Below are 18,001 nucleotides of genomic sequence, written 5' to 3' on the forward strand. Positions count from 1 at the left end.
CTTTGTTTCTCAAACTTAGAATATAAAACAAACCTTCCTTTGTATAATAGTATTCATCTGAGCATAAATATTTTGATGAGTTCGAAATTAGTTTCTGTGAAAGTTTCGTGTTTTTAGAAACAATCCAGGGTGGCGTTTGGAATCTTTGAGACTTCCTCCTGTAGTCCCGTTGCCACTTGAAGGAGCACCAGGAACTGTTCCTGTTATGAGAAATATTGCATATAAGCAAAACACTTTGAGAAGCATAATGTGCTATAAAGATGTCAGGTATTATGGCCGGTAGCTTAATTTTTATATTTGCTCTTGGGAAATATGACTGCGAGCATGACTGCATAACCAGCGACTTGCTCAGGGCAAATCATCGTCTTTAGCACCTTATAACAGAGAACTATCAGGTGTTCAGATCCAGGAAGAGCCACAGGGAGATAATTTTCAGGCCCTCTCAAAAGCTCTTTAGCAGTGTTGTAGATTGCTGGCATTAGCATTCAGTCTCTGGCAGGTGTGAGTAGAATCCCTCCATGGTGGTTAAATCATCGATGAAGGAGAGTCTTGGTGGCTAGTGGTGGGCTCAGTCATATTTAGCATCATTGCATCCTTCTGTTTGTTGTCATGCTTTATTACAACGAGTCACTGTGGACTGAGACAATTGATAGACTGTCTGGAATATTTTTATCTTGGCTAAAAAAGTTAACTTAATTTGACTCTCTAAGTTCGGCAACAGGTGTCTTCAAAGGAAAAAAAAAACTCATATCCTTATGTTTGACACTACCTGACTCCATTCTATTTTAATTTGCTTTAAAATTTTCTTTTCATCTCTTCTTTCTCTATTTCTTTTTAGATGTGATTATTGTCATTTCAATTTTTTTCTAGCGTGTGAATGTAGCATGTGTGTATAAATTCACACTCATTTTAATACAGATAATAAATTAGCTACAGATTATTCTGTTTTTTTTCACTATTTGTAATAGGATGAGTAAGATATACTACCTTTTTCATTTCCTGCCTTTTCTCTTTCTGTCTTAATTTTGATTAACGCATAGATTAGTATAACTCAGGAATGATTTTCTATAATAGTACATATTTATATTCATGTCTGAATTAAACATACTTTTATTAGTTTGCCATAAAATGAATTTTCATGTTCCTGCATATTAGTACCTATTCAGTTTTCCAGTTTTCTATTTTTGTGAATAATACCATGAATATCCTTGTAGGCAAATCCTTATATATATTCACGCGTCTTTCCTTGGGTACATTCTAATGTGATGTGTTCATTTTTTCTTTTTAAAGTTTTTTTCTTTTCTCTCCTCCCTTCTCCTCCCTCCCACCCCTTCTTTGATAACTTGGCATTTTGGGGAAAATATTTGGAAAGAAATTTAAATATTGCATTATTATACCCCGTTTGCTGTTTATAAATGGAAGAGGAAGGGGAGGGGATTAACATATATATGTTCTTAGACCCTAACAAGGTTAATCTTTTTTAGGGCATACAATATTTGAGGAGGATACTGAATACTCCTCATTTTACAGTAGGTGACTGGGAGACCCAGGGAGGTTGTCTATCTTGACCAGTCATATAGCTGCTAGGAATTGAAGATGGGAATCACATTTAGGCATGCCTATTTTTTTCTTTGTGTTGACCAGAAGATTTATGTCAAAACGCACATTTCCCATCATATCAATGTGCATGTGAACTATAGTTAATAAAGGTTTATTGTCCAAATTGATATATAATTTACGTAGAATAAAACACACAGATTTAAGTGTAAGTTCGATGTGTTTTGAGTATCTTACGTTCTTATATAACCACTTCTCAAAAAAGATACGGCACATCTGCATTAGCACAGAAGGCTCTCTTCTGCTTCTTGCCCGTGAACCAAACCACCGCCCTTTCCCCCTCAGCCAGGCAACTGCTTTCTGATTTCTGTCACTGCGACTCAGTTTTGCTTTTTCTTGAATGTTGTATAAATGGAATCATACACTGTGTATTCTTTGATATCGATGTTGTTCTTTGTGCGAATTTCTTTGGGGTTTTCTTGGGAAAGGAGGGAGGTGGTGTTGGTGTGCAGTGGCGCAGGGCGCCAGCCAGACCGAAGTCATGGAACACGGGGTGGCTGAGTAGTTACCTGAAAGAAAAGAGGGGGAGGGGGGATTCGTTTTATACAAATAATATCTCTGTGGAATAGGTATCTTTGAAGCATCTGAGGCTCGGCAAGATGAACTAATAAGGCTGATGTTTCTCAGCTAACCCGTAGTAAAGCCAAGACTTAAAGTCTGGAGTCTGGCCCACTTAACCTAAAGCCTGTGTATGCCTTTTGCATACTCTTAGCTTTGTTTTTTGTTTTGTTTTGTTTTGTTTTTCTGAAGGATTAAAAAGAAAATGTTAAACTGCCTACCTCATTCTGATAACTGAGGTTCGGGGAAGCCAGGGGTCAGGGTTATCAGACCAGGAAATAGCAAGTCCTCCGGAGAGCTCCAAGTAGGGCAGCGTGTTAGCCCAGCTGGGGAGGCGGGAAGTGGCTCCATTCCTGGCCTGGAGCCCTCCCGGGAGTTTTTGTAACTGGACCTAAGGCAGTTTGATTCCTTCTGCTTCAAAGACCTCCAGGATTCAAAGGGCCAGCGCCTTGTGCTTTCAGCCAAGATTTTGGTGAGACTTGGCCCAGAACTTCAAGGTTTGTGTTGGGGCAAGATAGTTGTACTTTTCTCTTTGCAAAGATTCTTCAGCATTTATGTTAGAATTCCTACTCCTCCACGTGAGAAAACTTCGCCTCTCTTCAGGGGCTAGTGGTGGTGCCACACCGTCATTCTGTGCTTGCTGCATCTTCCAGGCATGGTCCATGATGGAGATGAGAAACAGGCTTAGGTTAGAGAGTTGAACAAAAGTTCCATATCACTAAAATGAGTTGGAGATTCAGGTTAGGGATTTAGAAGTCATTACGTGGAATCAGTGGTGTGGCTTTGGGTTAGGTAGGACGTGAGGGACCAGAGGGCTGTTTATACTGATAAAAATGAAATTCCTCTAAGCAGTCAGGCTTAGACAATACACTTAGATTACTTTATGATACACCAAATGAATTCCAAATGGACTAAATATATGATAAATATTTTTTCATCTCAGAAAAATTAGGAATAGGAATGGATACTTAGCAAATTTCCTGAACTTTGAAACAAGGAAAGGAAGCTTAAAGGAATTTTTATGATGTCATTAAAAAAATATGTGACAAAAGTATTCAGAACAAATAGGAAGATAAAAATCTAATAATATCCTTATTATATAAAGAGTTAACATCTGCTACAGGAATGAAATGAGACAAAATAAAGGATTCAGAAACAGACTCAAGTAAGTATTTAGTCCGTGATTAGGATGACATTGTAAATTTGTGGGATAAAAATAGAATATTCAATATGTATTGGAATAATTGGCCAAGCATTTGAGACCAAAACCTGAAGTTCTGCTTCATTCCTTAAACCAAAATAAATGCAAATGGATAAAATGTTGAGGTCGAGATGCCTGGAGAAGCAGGCTTATGTTGGAGGTAAGGACATAGATTCTGGGATTGGGCAGCCTGGGCGTACAGCCTCCTCTGCCTATCATTATCTGTAAGACCTGGGGCAAGTTGCCTTAACCATGTTGTTCCTTAGTTTTATAAAATGGGCATGATAACAGTACCTGCCTCACAGGATTGTCACGAGGATTACATGGGATAATATACATAAAGGGCACGGAATAGTGCCTGGCACACACAAGTGCCATTTAAGTGTAGCTGCTATCATCATCATTGTCGTCATTGTCATTATTATCATTAATGAACAAGCAAAAACCATAAAAGCTCTAAAATAAAATATGGTAAATATTTCTGTGTGTTTAGGGGTAGAGAAAACATTTTTAATCACGACAGAAAGCCATATTCCATTAAAGGAAAGATCAAGAGATTTGACATTTAAAACTTCCACACATGGGGAAAGAATGACCTCTGACCAGGGAATGGGTGCTGGAGGTCACCGTCCTTAGGCCCGAGCGTGATGCGGCACCATCCGTTTAGTGCTGTCTGAACTGACGCCCGAGCACAGGTGATCGAAGCCGGGCACGGGCCCCGGGGAGAGGCGGCGTCGGTGCTTTCGGTGCCGTCTCACTCCTTCCCCTTGCCCTGCCGGAGCTGCTGGAAGTACTTTCTGCAGACTCCGTGTCTTTGGACCAGAGCAGTTGTTCTCTCCATCCAGTTCCGGAGCCAGAAGTCTGAAGCCAAGGCGCTGCCCGGCCCGCCGCCCCCTCTGTGGGCTCCAGGGAGGCACCGTTCCTCGCCGGCTCCAGCTTCCGGCGGTTCCGGGCGTCCCTTGGCCTGTGGCCGCGGAACTGTCTCTGCCGCCCTCTTCCTCTGCTTCTTCTCCTGCTTCTCTCCGTGTGTCCTTCACTCTTCTTAGAAGAACATCAGGGCCCACCCTAGTCTAGTATGGCCTCAACTTAACTAATTACATCTGCAAAGACCCTATTTCCAGACAAGGCCACGTTTTGAGTTCTGCGTGGACATGAGTTTTGGGGGACGCTGTTAGACCCACCATGCGCCTTTTCAGGGAGAAAGCAGCGGCTCGGAGAGTAGTCGGCTTGGTAAAGGTAGGGCAGTGGATCCCAGACACACCTCGTTGGTAGCTGTCGTGGTAGCACAGGCGACCAGCACGGAGCTGCCAAGGGAGGCCAGAGGGACCTTGGCCGACCATAGGAAAGTCTTGCCTGTAGCAAACAGCACCAGGGGTTTGGACATCTGGAGGTGACAGGAGAGATCGTGGGAGCAGGGAGGGCGTTGGTAGAAAACTAATACAGCTTTTCAGAGAAACTTACTTAGTCACATGCAGTATGGAGAGACAAAGACTGGAATCCCAGGCCACAATGGACAAGGTGGGATTTTTAAGAAGGTTCTATAATTAGGCTTCAGGAGATTGTGATATTACCTGAAATACCATGAAAAAAATCGAGTATGACGACATGTACGTATTTTGGAAAGAGGGTTCAAAACTCTCATTTGATCCACATGTGTGTTCAGAAGCCCAAGAAAATAAACACAGGTTAAAGAATCATCTCTGGAGCAGACTGCTAGAAAGGCAAGCGGCCCTTCCCTTATGATCACTGTGGATTCAAATTTACCTTCTGTAACTTCTGTTATATTACAAATAGGACAGTATTACTGAATGCGTTTATCTGTTGCTCGAGTTTTTCAAAGTTCTCAGTGTTTTCAAACGGTGCATAAACAGTTTGTGCGCACTCACGCCTCTCCGCACCGGGGGGCTGCTTCCCCCGCTCCATCCTCACGTGGTTCAGGCTTTATCTCCACCACCGCCCCGCACGCGCTGTCGTCGAGGTCTGTGTCACCTCGTCAGTCCTCAGGTTTTTCAGCTCATCCGCAGTGTTTATGTAACACAGTTGAATTCTACTTTCTTCTTGAAACATTTTCCTCACTTGGCTTCCACGGTTCCACACTTACCTTACCAGCTGCGGCTTCCTAGTCTCCTGTGCAGAATCGTCCTCCCTGTCCTTCTTTGTGACAGTGACTCCGGGCTCGGTCCTCACACCATTTTTCTTCCCCATATATGCCGTTACCTCATTCATTCCTTTGGTTTTCCCTTTTATCTTCCTGAACATATGTATTATGAAAACTAACAAAGTTTTCCTCCACATGACCTTAAATTCTTTTTCATGTAGCCTGTGCAGTTTGTTTATTTTGTTATGGTTGTTCTTTTGCAATTTCGTCCCTGTTGGCTCATACTTCCCTGGAGATATTGGCTCTTCTGCTAATGTGTACTTGGTGGGAGGGGCTAAGCAAAGCCCAGGACCCACAGCGTGCCCTTCCTGGTGAGTTTGGGCCACAAGGGAAACCCACCCCTTGGATAAACTTCGCTGCTGCCCCCTCCCACCACCACCAAGTGGCCCTGCTGCTCAGGACACCTCCCCTATCTCTGCCAGGCACCATACGCTTCCAGTGCCCACTTTCCAGAGTAGTCATCTGACCTCAGCCTGTGGGGGGCGAGCCAGGCCCCCTGGATCTGTTGCTGTCCGTCTGCTTCCCGTCTTAGCCAGGCCCTTTGCCCTGATGGCTTGCACCGAACTGGCACAATCTCCATGGCGATAGCAAGTGGCATATAGAGTAGTGTGTGGAGGGAAGAAAGGCACAACCAAGAAGCTCTGCTTAGCCCATCTGTGAACGTTACCACCCAGCACTTTTCCAGCCTGGCCCACGGATCTCCGCTATACCGGACCCAGCCAGTTTCTGTCTCCCCAGGGTTTCTGACTTGTTTTCCGTTATTTTCTCAGATCTATGGCTTTCTCTTTTTTCAAGCAATGTACAGAGTTGGGGTTCAGGTAAAGGAGCTAGCAAAGTATTATTAGTCCATCACCTTGTGTGCTATATAATCTCTGTCATGAAAAATAACCATAAAACTTTGACATTGGGAAAAATCAATTCAATCCAAATTAAGAAAAAAAATTTAAATATCTTATAAAGGAAAGATATTTGCTCAACAAACATTCGGAAAAAGGAAATGTAGGGGCCCGTAGTGAGTGGGCCAGCAATGAGGGTTTTGCCGTCCACTTCTGACAGAGTAAGGAAGTTGAAGGCTGACGATAGTCATGAGTTTATAGGTCTGTATTGCTTTACAGTTTTCGAAGCTCCTTTTTGGCGTGTTGACTCCTGATACGACGGTCCTGGGACACAGCGGAAAGAAGGCCGGCCCTCGTTGCTGCTGCTGGCCAGCCTGCTGGCCCCTCCCCCACGTTCAGGGTGCACTTCAGCATCCGACTGTGTAGATCTCCCTCTCCTCCTAGACCTCCCTTTCCTCCTAGACTTCGCGTATAGGTCAATGGTACAGCCAGTACTTTGCACTGAAAGTTCTTTGTCGTCATCTTATTCTGTGTAAGTCACCCATCCAAGTGGCCATATCTTGGACCCTGTTTACCCAAGAATTATTTATTCTATCTCTAAATTCTTAAACTTCAATATTCTACCCTTCAGCCTCTTGTTACACACTTAGTAATTTATAGTTTTAGCTATTTTCTTATGGGTTCAATAATCATAACAATTTATCCAATTTACAGTGGATAAAGGCATTTACTTGTTTAAAAATATATTTTTTTCACTTTTGACGATGCAAAGGCAATAAATACTGGTTAAGTTTGTGGATGGCCCAAGAGGAAATTGTACCCCTTGGTGATTCATTTAATCGAATAAATTCTACAGCAACACCCTTTGCTTCTTTTAAATTACAAATACCTATGTCTGAAAGAATGGTTAAATATGTGTTAAAAGTTATCGTTTTTGTAGTCAGTCTGGATAACTAGAATGTGATTTTTCTCACTAGTTAGTGGGAGGAAAATGCTAAAAGGAAAATTATAAAATTATTTTAATGGCTTTAAAAAATAATCGTTATCACTCTACAACCACTTTTTAAAGATGACATATTAGCTCCATTTGTTAATGTATTTTAATAACTCTATTTTTTCCTTCAGTTCATGGAGCCTTCTTAATTTCAGGAAATAACTTTTTAACTTTGTATTAAAATATAATGTTACATACAGAAAAGTATACAGAACACATGGGTTTTCACAAAGGGATGCCCTTTGTTCCGGCCCCCAGAGCATGAGTGAGCTCATTCACCCCCACCCCTCCCCCTCGCCTGCACATGCCAATGACTTAATTTTAAAGTAAAATAGAATAAATGAATATTCATGTTGCCATCATTTTTTTCATATTTGCCAATCTTTGAATATTAATTTTTGCCTTTTCTCTATTTTAAATTGTTATTTAACACAATACATACATAGTTTTACAAGTTAAGTAGCAGTAAAAGGCTTATAACAAAATATAAGAATTCTCTGCTCTATCTCTTTTCACTTTTCAAGATCCGTCCCCCAAAGGGAAGAAATGTTTTAATATTTCTTTTTCCATTTTCATAATAATAGTTATGTATGGCTATTTTTTATTAACTAAATTTAGGTATTATCACTTGACATCCTATTATAATAAATGAGGAGTTGACTCTCTTATACTGGCAGCTTTGCTACTTCTCTTTCTTATCTTCTAAATATATTTATATTAATTATTTTTGTTAAATGAATATTTTCTATTAATATTCTATGCCTATACAAATAATATTCAAAATGAGTAAATGAGTATTACAGGTACTATGATCCTTTTTTTTTTTTTTTTTTTTTTTTTGCTTTTTGTTTTTTATGATGTTAATAATCATCTTGGTTTTCATGTTCTCTCTTTGTATAAACCTCTTGTTCAAAATCAGTCTCTCTTGCCCTCTTGGTCCTGGCTCAGTTCTGGTTAGAGTCACTACCCTTGTAATTGCCAAACCCAGTAGAATCTTCCATCCTGATCTTTTGCAGATGGACTCTCCTCGTGACTTTCTTTTCCCCTAGTTTTCACAGCACCACTTTCTCCCACCCTTCTGAGCGTTCCTTTTCAGTCTCGTCAGTGCCAGGGCCTTCGTTTGTCTTCCCTCCTCTTAAATATCGGTTTCCTTTGGATTCTGTCCTCAGTCTGATTCTTACCCAACATGGTCTCTTTAGGCAACGTCATGTGGTCATGAATGACTTCTATTATCTACTCCTTCATAGAGAACTCTCTTCTAAGCTCTAAATCCAACTATTGTACATTCAACATTCCAATAGGGAGTATGAAAACAAATTTGTCGTTGCTTCTACTCCTAGTCAAGGTCCCACCACCCTCTTCTGGATCTGCATGTGAATTAGGTAGAGGTGTTTGGTGTCTGCCTACCTGCAGTTCCCTTCACCCTATCCTGCCCTCATAACACAGAGACACTCTGCCTCCCTACCTTCTCCTGTTCCCTTCACATACCCCCAAACACACACACACACACACACACACACACACACACACACACACACACACTCTCTCTCTCTCTCTCTCTCCCCCCCCCCCTCCCTCCCTCCCTCCCTCCCTCCCTCCCTCAGCTTTCCCTCTCTCCAACACCAGCACTGCAGCTCTTCACTTTTTTTTGAGAAACCAAAACTTCTGTCCCCCATTGTCTCCTCATGCAGGCTACAGTGTGGGGAGGGATGTAGGGCCAACTGTGAGATCCCAGGAAAAAAGTATTTTACTGCTTTAGTTTTCTTCATCCATATATGTTAGTAAATAATTTGATAGATCATTCCTTTCAAAACTTGTTAAATCTTGAAAAGTATATGGAATGATCACTTGAAACAAGTTGTGCATGTTCATATACTTCTACTTTCATACTTAAAACTATGAGTAGGATTGTAATATGAATTTCATTACTTTCAGATTTAAAACTACATACGTGAGATCGTGATGTGAATTTACAGGCAGTGATAATGGACCTTATCCAGACAAGAAAGGAAAAGCACAATCGAATGTTCTCCTGTCTGCTTTTATCATTGTGTGTAATTAGAACCGTAAGCCAGAGCTCATGTCCCTAGAAGTGTTCCCGGCCCAGAGGAGCCCGTTTCCTCAGCTGCATCTCGCGCATGGGTCAGAATGCACAAGCAAGGTGGACACTGGTTGCTTTTCTATTAGCACCGCTTTCCGAAAGAGGTGTGTTCCTTCAGGCTTTTGTTCAGGCAGATGTATTTGTTGAGTCAGTGCTGTGTGCTAGGCACTGGATTAGACCCTGGTGATACAGGTGGTGAAATGTCCTCTTGCTGAAGTTCAGAGTAAGAGTAAAGATGTGGGTACCCTTGTCTCTTGGTACCTTGCAACTCAAAGTTTGGTCCATGGACCATCAACATCCACATCACCTGGGATCTTGTTAGAAATGCAGAATCTCAGTCCAGGATGGATTAACATCTCTGTCCGGGGTTCTGCATTTCTAACAAGCTCCTGGGTGGTACCAGTGTGTTAGCCCATGGGCAAGGTCTTAAAGTGCTCATCTCATGCTGGTTCTTTAGGTGGATACAGGTGTCTTTACTGTACCTCCATCACAGGAGTGGATGATTGAGGATGCACTTTCTATGCCTCCAGGAAGCTGCCTTGAGACACATGGTCTAATATAGATAGGACAATGTAACCAACTCTGGGGCTCAGCTCATCTGTCAGCATTCAGAGCATCTGGGATAGAATGTGTAAAAGTCTTTGAAAAGGGATATAGCCAAAAAGTCTTTGAAAAGCGAGATAGCTAAGTGCTAAGCGGACCTGGGGTAGTCGGAAGGCCAAGAGATGCTTTCTGGGTATTCTCCGTGCCTAAGGCAAATGCATCAGCAGCTTATCACTCAACAGTGAGCAAGGGCCAGGACCTCTTTAAGCAGTTAGGATGTTACCACAGCAGTCCAGATGGAAAGTAATGAGGCCTAATCTAATGTAGGAGAGGCTGGGTTTAGGCCTCATTAGGAATGTTGAATCAAATCAATTACATGTGGCTGAAATGGGAGAGAAGTGAATCTATGTTGATGCTAAAGCTATTGGTTCTTAGAGTACAGAAGGAAGATCTAAGATCGGTGTTCCACTCCTGGATAGGTGGAGTACGAGATGTCGATTGGCCATGCCCGGTAGGGATTGAGGTACATGGTCACGGAGCTCCAGAGAGGAGTGTGGCTGGAGCTGCGCTGACACTATCGGAGTAGACGTTATAAGTAGCTTTTTATATAATCTACTATATAAGAAGCTACAGGTGAGGATCGCAGCACTCAGGGCACTCAGAGTGAGCAGAGGAGAGCACCTGGGACAGGGCCCTGGGAGAGGACAGCCCTCCGAGGAGCCTGAGCAGCGAGGTGGTCAGCATGCAGTTCTGGAGAGTGGTTTATAATGGCTTGACTTTTATTTTTAAAAGGTGTAAGGATGAACGTCTAACAGGTCTCACAAGGTTTATCATTGTCACTGCTGTTGATGATAGTAACCCTTTGTTTGTTATTTGGTTGTTTCTAGCTTACTGGTTTCTTCTGTGCATTTTTTTAAAGGTTCTTAGAATCCTCGTAAGAGCAGTGATCGATGGGATGACTGATCGAAGTGGAGATGTCGCAACCAGCATCAAAGGAAGATTGCAGGAGTTGTTTGGCAGAGTAACTTCCAGAGTGACTAATGATGGAGAAATCTGGAGACTGTATGCCCAGGTATATGGAAACGGGCAGAGTGAAAACCCCGATGAGAATGAAAGGGTAAGTCCTCACTCCTCCTGGCCCTTGCCTTTTGTTTGAACATATGTGTAGTGGATCTGCTTTTTTGATGGTTGGAGGAAAAAGTTTAATAATTTGAAAGATGAGATTAATCTGCTCAAGTTTTCAGTTTGAATTCAGCGTCTTTAACATAAGCACTTTGTATTGTGGGCAGGTTAAGACTTGTAAGCATTCATCTTTATTCTTTTCATGAATTTTTCTTATAAAATTGTTCCGTTTCCTGCAAAAAGGTCTCTAACCTGCTCCCCTCCTGGAGCTGCAGCAAACAGCTGGCTCTCGTTACCCTGCCCCCGTCTGCAGGCTCATCGCTGAGGACTAAGGTAGATTGGGTGCAAAGACAAAGGAGTGTTTAAATCCGAGATGGTGACTATGCAAGCGCAAGAGAAAAAGGAACTAGAAAAGAGTATTGGGGAAGTGTTTTTAAAGTCTAAACAGAAGATGTTTGACAGAGGCCTCGTCCAGTCCTCACAAGCACGGCCCACCAGTCAGACCTCAGTTATACCATAGCCTCTTATCTTAGCACATAAATGAGCCTTCCGAGTTTCCAAGGTTCGAGTAATTATTTTGGGTTCTTTTCAAAATATCCACAACAAATCAAATATACTCCTTGCATGAGCTGGAATTAGTCGCAGTACAACTAATCTGTGGGATTCATAGCCGTTCTTTCCTCCCTCAGTCCACTCAGCTGGCTTCTGCCAATGTCTTGTCAGACCAGAGAACACATGCTCACACACACGTGTGCACCAACTCCTACTTTCTGGCCTTCAATTTCTTCTTGAATTATGTGCTCTCTTGTCTCTGTGGAATTAAGGGTACTCAAATTCTCATCTATGACTTCTCCCTCAAGAATCCACAAGGATGGGGTTGTGAAAAGAGAGTGTTTTAAACTTCTGTGAGTTTACACACCTATTGGTAATCCCGTATTTTCACCAAATTCACACCTCATTCTCTCAACTGGTCTCTTAAACTGATGGCTACAAATGGTAAGGTAATGTGCACACTCCTTATAGATTTTCCAAACCAAGCATTTATATTTCATTTATATTTTTCTGCTGGGAGGGAAATGTCTCGATCCAGATACATCCTTTTGGTTTCTTTTAATTGCTTATTACTGTTGGATGTGCATCTATACCCTTTCTTTGATGAGAAGTAAGAGAGACTGTGCTGTATAGCACAGATGCTGGTTTTCAAGTTGGGATTAGTTCCATATGACCTCCAGGAAATAGAGCTTGAAACGGGAATTCTACTTGTTATTCTGAATGTTGTTTTTTTCTTTCCTCAGGCGTTCCAGTATCTCTCTAAGGCATACAAGTGTGATACACAGTCCAGTTGTTGGGAGAAAGATATTACATCATTTAAGGAAGTGGTTCAGCGAGCCGTAGGACTTGCACATGGTATTTGATGTAACCTTTGATGTTCTTGGTGTATTTTTATATGTGTTCTTACAGATAAGAAAAAGTATTAGTCACAGGAAAGTTTCATTACTAATAATTTCAGAGTATTTCATTGTATTGAAATTGTTGTATTTAATTCATCAGACATCTATAGACCAACTAGTATGTAGTAGGCACTTTTAAGCAATAAAAAATATAGGATAGAGGCTTAAATACTATTTGAATTAGTGATGGTATTAGAAACTTCAGAGATATGAAATACCTTTACAACTGTATTTAACCTTCACTTCACACAGAGTCTGTTTGTGTCGATTATGTAGGCTAAAGATATCTGTTAACTTTTCCTGACTCTTTTATAAATGAAAATGCTTGTTCATAAAAATACATAGATATCTGGAGTACATAATAATATATAAACAGCTGTGGCATATACAAAAGAAATAAAAAATATATAATCCCTATCTTTGGGAAATTTAGTGGGTGATATATGAGGCATGGGTAACCATACATATAAAGTTGTATGCCACTTGGGTAAATAAATTCCAGATAAAGGCTGCTTTTAATTATTTCCATTAATGGAAGATATACCAGTTAACTTTAGTAATGCATTTTCATATTTATATTTGAATATGAGTGCATCATGCCTTGAGATTGCAGTTCAAATAAAATAACAAAGCCGTGATGTTAAGTACTGAGTCACAAGAACTGTGAACTCATTCTCAATTCTTCTGCAGCGAATAGTTCCAGCAAATAGGGAGCCCACAGGGGACAATGAACAGGTCAGAGGACAGGGAGACCCAAGCCCCAGGACTAGCCCTACCACACACTTGCTCTGTGAATTGGGGTAACTTACTTAACTTCCCTGAGCCTTAGCTCTCTCATTAGTAAAATAGGGATGCACCTACCTGTTGTAAGAGTAAATGAAAAAAAATTTAAAAATATAATATTTCTAAAATGCCTAACAGTGTCTTATGCATGGTTTAAATGTCATTCTCTTGCTTCTTGCCAAGACCCTGTTCCCTCTGGGGTAGAAGATCTGAGCTGTATGATAAGGGACTCAAAACTAAAAAGAGAAAAATAAAGAACAAGAATAAAGCTTAACTTGCAAAAAAAGTGACAATATTCAAACAAGTTAGAAATGGGCTTAGGGTTAATAATTCTCCTTATGGCTTTGAGATCGTTGATAAACAAAATATATAAATATCCAATTTCCTGCACCACTTACTCCTTGACAGACAAGGTGCTAAATTCAGTATAGCTGAAATTCATTGTCTAAAAGTTTGAGTTAATTGCTGATGGACCAGCGGGAGGATGGTCTGGGGTAGCTGGAATTTATGTGGCTTGTACCAGCCTCGTGGTGGCTGGGCCCAGATGGAGTTCAGTCTTTATGTCTTTGGCCTTGGTGAATATAGTACTGAATTTGGGGAAACCCATGCTAAGGTATATTATGTACGTAATTATACTAAGACGTGATTAACTGGGGAGAATTTATCTTATCTACTTCAATCTGCCAACCCTAAACATTTCTGTGAACAACTGACTGTCTAACAGTCAAAGCTAAGATTTCTGTTATCACTAAGTGATGGTATTAAACCTGTCAAATATAAATTTGCAGGTTAAGAAGTACTCTAGCAAAAACCTTCATTGTGCATCTTAAAGTTGATTTTAAACTATTTTTGGTGCTGCGTTTCTGTCAGGGCAATACTTGGAGAAAAAACAGGTGTCTATTATTTTAACTTCCCCTTCGACTTTAATGAATCACGTGTTGGTGTTCCTGCGACATTATAAGCGTATCCGAGTGGATGCTTAGCTTTAGTTTCTAGTGATATTTTAGATTCATAAAGATAAATCTTAACCTTTTCTCTGTTGCTTTTGCAAACCGGTGTTTAGGGGAAGAATGAGCTGGGTTACTTTCTCTGTTACTCTGTGTTCTTTTTTACCTTGCTCCCCAACAATTGTTCTCTACCCCCACCCAATTCTGAAAGGGAAATATAACATAAAAAATATCTCCACGTGATCTACTCACTATTGGATTGCTATTTTTAAGAGTAGCCATGTACTTCAGGAACCTCGATAAGACATTATAATCTCTACTTACTGTTTGAGACCTTTCCATGACAATGTTGTCATTGTGTACCCATTTGTACTATCTAGGGGGCACTCATTTACAGTCTCAGCTATTCCATTTTCTGGGAAAGGATGGGCAAAGTTCATTCTTTCTTCACCATCCAGGAACTTTAAAAATAATAGTTATGCATTTTAACTACAATCTGCCTGGAGGAAGCACTGCTCTCTGGGATTTCCTGATGATTTGAAACAGGTTATCTCTCTCATTCATTGTCTTGTCTGTCTGTCTATCTAAGTTTCAAGTGCCTTTTGGGCACGGAATTGAGGAGGGCAACTAATAGAATGTATTTGTCTTTTTGCTCTAATTTTGTTTTCCTTAGAATGAAAATAAAGAATTGAAAAAAGAATCACAGCTGTTTCTGATACAAGTTACTAGATATTAATACCTCAGCCATGGTAGTTACAACTCCCCTCTACTAAGGGACACAGACTTCATAATCCTCACTTTCCCTTTTGAAGATGAGTTTAACATGTTAATTAGGATGCCTGCTTTCAACCCTTAGCTGAGAAATACCAAAGACTAATTATTACTTTAAGATATGAATGTCAAACCTAGTTTTTGCCAGCCATGGAAGATATTACTAATTGATGACAAAACTATTTTTTCAGGCACAGGCAACTGCCAGCAGTTACTTAGAGTTTCCATGCAAAAAGAAATCTATTTTCTATCCCTGGTCTAAGATCCAGGATATTAAGTAGACTTTAATTGTTGTAGTCTGTAGTGTAGTCTTAAAATGTGATCTGATTATTCTTCTGTTTGTAGTGAGCATGATTTAGAGGAACAAAAACAGGAACAAATCAGTGGAGAAATATCAGGTGTTATATTTTTGCAAAGTTCTTTGCTTGTTCTTGTAAAGCGTTAGAAGGTGGGCCTTCGGCAAGGGATGGTTATGCGCCCTTCATAATTTAAAATTTTAGGAAAATGGGCTCCCAGAATGCTGCAGGCAGACTCGCTGGAGATGAGCAACTTCTTTCTCCCCTGCCTGCTGCTGATGCCAAGCCTGGCTCCGCAACCCGGGAGCCTGGTCGTGGTCACGTGCCCTCAGTGCAGGCACAGCGGTTGTTGACATCACCTCTTCCAGATGATGGTGCAAACCCTGAGTATGAAAATGCAGTAAGAACCGAGCCTTAAATATCTGTCATGTCACTTCCTTGAGCTGGTGTCATGAGCAGTTGTGAGTCCTCGTTAGGGATCGAGCATCTTGGGAAGCCACACGTGGTGTGCTGCTTCTGTGTTTGCCTTCCGGGGGCACGTGTTCGGTCAGACTCTTTTTACCTAATTCATTAGTTTGAGTCGGCTGTGGAGGATGTCTCTTCCCAATGATCCGTAACTCACCAAAAAAATCACCCTCTTTCCTCAAACTTTTCTCTTTAGCAATAAATTATCCTTCTTAAAGAAGAATAAAGGGGAGAATTATGCACATAATTATTATCCTTTTTCCAAAATAAAATCTTTCCATGGAGAAATATTTCTAAAGTCTGTTACCATAAAATCTTAATAAAATAATTGTTTCTTTTTTGTCCCTGTGAATTATCGTTACCAAGTTTTATGATGTTTCCCCCATATTTATCTTCCAGTGGCTATGAAATGCAGTAAAAACAGATCTAATCCCCAAGAAGCTGTTCAGGTGCTTTCTTCAGTTCGACTCAATTTACGGGGCTTGTTATCTAAAGCAAAGGTGAGAGTAAAATGTGAATTAATTAGAATCGTCATATGGAAAAAAAGTCTTTAGTATCAGCTAACTGCTCTTAAATCTTTTACTTCGGGGTAATTTTAGGCCCATATTGCATTTTAGATATTAGCCCCCAGATTACTTGCACTAATGAGGGTATTATTGGCCAAATGGCCAGACCACCCTAAATGCGTGTGACTTAAGAGTCTTGGAAATTAATATTTACAGTCCAGTCCTTAGTACTTTCTTTAAATTAAATGAAAACAATGCTCTTCTCTTTATTACCATATATGCCACTGCTAGCACTTGGGTGAACTTTCAATTGTCATATCTATTTCAATGCATATTTGAAAAAGTATAAATAGCATAAATATTATTGCTAATTTTTTGTTTACAGTAGTGATGGAATTTTACCTTAAAAAGACTTTTATTATGTAAAAAAAATGATTTAGAGAAAAAATATTAAGTAAGTTGTTTGGATTTGACAAAAGTTGTGAAGGTAGATGGGTGACTTAGGTTTGACAACAGAAAACATGAACCATCCGGTTGCGCACACAGACCCGTGGACCAGTGCTGGGTGGGAATGCCTGCGAGGTCCAGGGAGCTTTCTGAAGACTGGATTCCCGGGCGCAGCAGGCAGCTCCTGGGGCATTCTCCGTGTTTCAGCTGTGGTGGCATTGTTGAGTATGTTCCAGTATGCCGCCCCTCCCCCGCCCCCGGCAATTCCTGTTAAAAAAGGAGGGCTCATTTCTATTTATTTTATTTTGCCGGGCTTTTTTGCTGTTCCCAAGTCTTAATGATCTTCATGGTTCTGAGTCCTATAATTAATTTTCAAATAATTGACATACAGGGTCTGATTTATATGATCTCGAATATAGAATGTCTTTGTTTTGCTTATATATGAAGTGAATAGATTTGTTTTATTTGGATGAATCATATCCATCCAAAAACCATCCAATGACATTAAATGAATAATCGGTATTCAAAGCAACGATTTTGAAGAGCAGAGCTCATTCAAAATTCAGGCATATTGTTCAATTCATCCTTTAATTGTTGCAGCTTGTACATCTCCAGGATGGTGAACAGAACCAATACTGCCATTGCTACTATAACGTTGTGGCATTATTATGCAAAGGGAATTTTAATTCTGTACTCTGCCTCTATATTATTGTAAAGAGATTTTTATCGTTTTTGATACTTCTGCTTTGTTCTTTATGTTACAGCAACTTTTTACAGATGTGACAAGTGGAGAAATTTCGAGGGAGTTAGCTGATGAAATGGCAGCTACGGAAGCCCTAGTTACAGAGCTCCAAGACCTGAGCAACCAGTTTCGAAATCAGTATTGACCAGCCTGGGAGCAGTTTCTGGAAAAGGCGCCCTCGCCTTCTAGAATTTCTCTCTACCTGTGTATCTGAAACACTCGAGACTGATTTTTTTAAATAAATTTTTCTTTGATGGCTAACATTTTTGTTTTTTTGTGATTTTTTCCCAAATGTTTGAACTTCTTGAAATACGGTAAATAAAAACGTCCCTATTTCTTTAGGATTCGTCAAATTTAATATTTTTATTATTATTGAAGTATTTCAGCAAAAAGAGCAAAAATTTATCGTTTTCTTTGTAGCACAGGGTTTATTCTCTCTCAGCCTAAAATGAATTAGATCATT

General features: G+C 40.5%; 1 protein-coding gene across 2 annotated transcripts in view; it reads left to right on the forward strand.

The window, feature by feature from the left end:
• TTC27 (tetratricopeptide repeat domain 27) overlaps positions 1–17,799 on the forward strand; it is a 127,548-nt gene extending 109,749 nt beyond the window's left edge. For both annotated transcript variants that reach the window (XM_016136040.2, XM_036224250.1), the window contains 4 exons: positions 10,928–11,125; positions 12,426–12,537; positions 16,243–16,343; positions 17,561–17,799. In XM_016136040.2, coding sequence (XP_015991526.2) covers positions 10,928–11,125; positions 12,426–12,537; positions 16,243–16,343; positions 17,561–17,683 — 534 coding nt within the window. In that variant the 3' untranslated portion in view covers positions 17,684–17,799. The remainder of the gene's footprint in view (positions 1–10,927; positions 11,126–12,425; positions 12,538–16,242; positions 16,344–17,560) is intronic.
• Positions 17,800–18,001: the final 202 nt, after the last annotated feature.

This window comes from Rousettus aegyptiacus, unplaced genomic scaffold, assembly GCF_014176215.1.
Source record: "Rousettus aegyptiacus isolate mRouAeg1 unplaced genomic scaffold, mRouAeg1.p scaffold_m13_p_7, whole genome shotgun sequence".
Taxonomy (NCBI): Eukaryota; Metazoa; Chordata; class Mammalia; order Chiroptera; family Pteropodidae; genus Rousettus; species Rousettus aegyptiacus.